The sequence below is a fragment of the Nestor notabilis genome, unplaced genomic scaffold (genome assembly GCF_000696875.1).
Source record: "Nestor notabilis isolate BGI_N333 unplaced genomic scaffold, ASM69687v1 scaffold31265, whole genome shotgun sequence".
NCBI classification, from domain to species: Eukaryota; Metazoa; Chordata; class Aves; order Psittaciformes; family Psittacidae; genus Nestor; species Nestor notabilis.
In genome coordinates this window covers 17,321-18,645 of record NW_009931161.1, presented here as the reverse complement: position 1 = coordinate 18,645, position 1,325 = coordinate 17,321, and the positions used below count along the sequence as shown (strand labels likewise).

Genomic DNA, 1,325 nt, shown 5'->3' with positions numbered 1-1,325 from the left:
CTGCTGGAATGAATGGGTCTGGAGCAGCAGTGAATATGAACAGCGGCTTGAATCCATTGTTTATTGGTCCCATGAATCCTGTAAATCCTATCCAGATGAATTCTCAAAGTAGTGTCAAGCCAATTCCAATCAATCCAGACGATTTGTATGTCAGCGTTCATGGAATGCCCTTTTCTGCAACAGAATCTGATGTGAAAGACTTTTTCCTTGGGCTCCGTGTGGATGCAGTCCATATGCTGAAGGATCATGTAGGTCGAAATAATGGAAATGGACTAGTTAAGTTTTTTTCTCCTCAAGATACGTTTGAAGCACTGAAGCGAAACAGAATGCTGATGATTCAGCGCTATGTTGAAGTTAGTCCTGCAACAGAGAGACAGTGGGTGGCTGCTGGAGGCCACATAACTTTCAAGCAAACCCTGGGTCCCTCTGGGCAGTCCCACCCACCTCCTCCCCAGGCTCATTCTAGGTCCAAATCTCCTAGTGGACAGAAAAGGTCACGGTCGAGATCTCCCCATGAGCAGGGTTTCTGTGTCCATTTGAAAGGTCTTCCCTTTGAATCAGAGAACAGACACGTGATAGATTTTTTTAAAAAGCTGGATATAGTCGAAGACAGCATTTATATAGCTTATGGACCTAATGGGAAGGCGATCGGAGAGGGGTTTGTTGAGTTCAGGAATGAAGCTGATTATAAGGCAGCTTTGTGTCATCATAAGCAGTACATAGGGAATCGCTTTATTCAGGTTCATCCAATTACTAAAAAGGCAATGTTAGAAAAGATAGATTTGATTCGTAAAAGATTGCAGAACTTCAACTATGACCAGAGAGAAATCCTCATGAATGCTGAGGGAGATGCAGGCTCGCCAAAATTGTGTGCACATATATCTAATATTCCGTACAACATAACAAAAATGGAAATCCTTCAGTTTCTAGAGGGACTGGCAGTAGAAGAAAATGCTGTACAAATTCTTGTTGATAATAACGGGCAAGGTTTAGGACAAGCGCTGGTTCAGTTTAAAGCTGAAGATGATGCTCGTAAGGCAGAACGTTTGCACCGTAAAAAACTGAATGGAAGAGATGTTGTTTTGCGTTTGATAACTGTAGAAGAAATGAGAGACATTGAGAGAAACCCACCATCTCAAGGGAAAAAGCTACTGAAAATCCCGATCCAAGGAAACGCAGCTGTGCCGGGAGCGCAGGGTGCTGGTGGGGATGAGCATGCTTTCTTGGGGGGAAATGTGAAAGATGCAAACAATGGTCCTCCGTTTAATTTCCCTGGTAACTTCAGCGGGTCTGGCTCTTTTGGTCCCCCTCTGCCTCCGCCTGGA

General features: G+C 44.2%; 1 protein-coding gene across 1 annotated transcript in view; it reads left to right on the top strand.

The window, feature by feature from the left end:
* Positions 1-1,325, top strand: part of LOC104406685 (RNA-binding protein 12-like) — a 9,490-nt gene that overhangs the window by 5,600 nt on the left and 2,565 nt on the right. Inside the window, 1 exon segment of the mRNA XM_010015755.1 lies at positions 1-1,325. This exon segment is cut by the window's left edge and continues 803 nt beyond it; it is cut by the window's right edge and continues 18 nt beyond it. Within this exon segment, the coding sequence (XP_010014057.1) occupies positions 1-1,325 (1,325 nt within the window).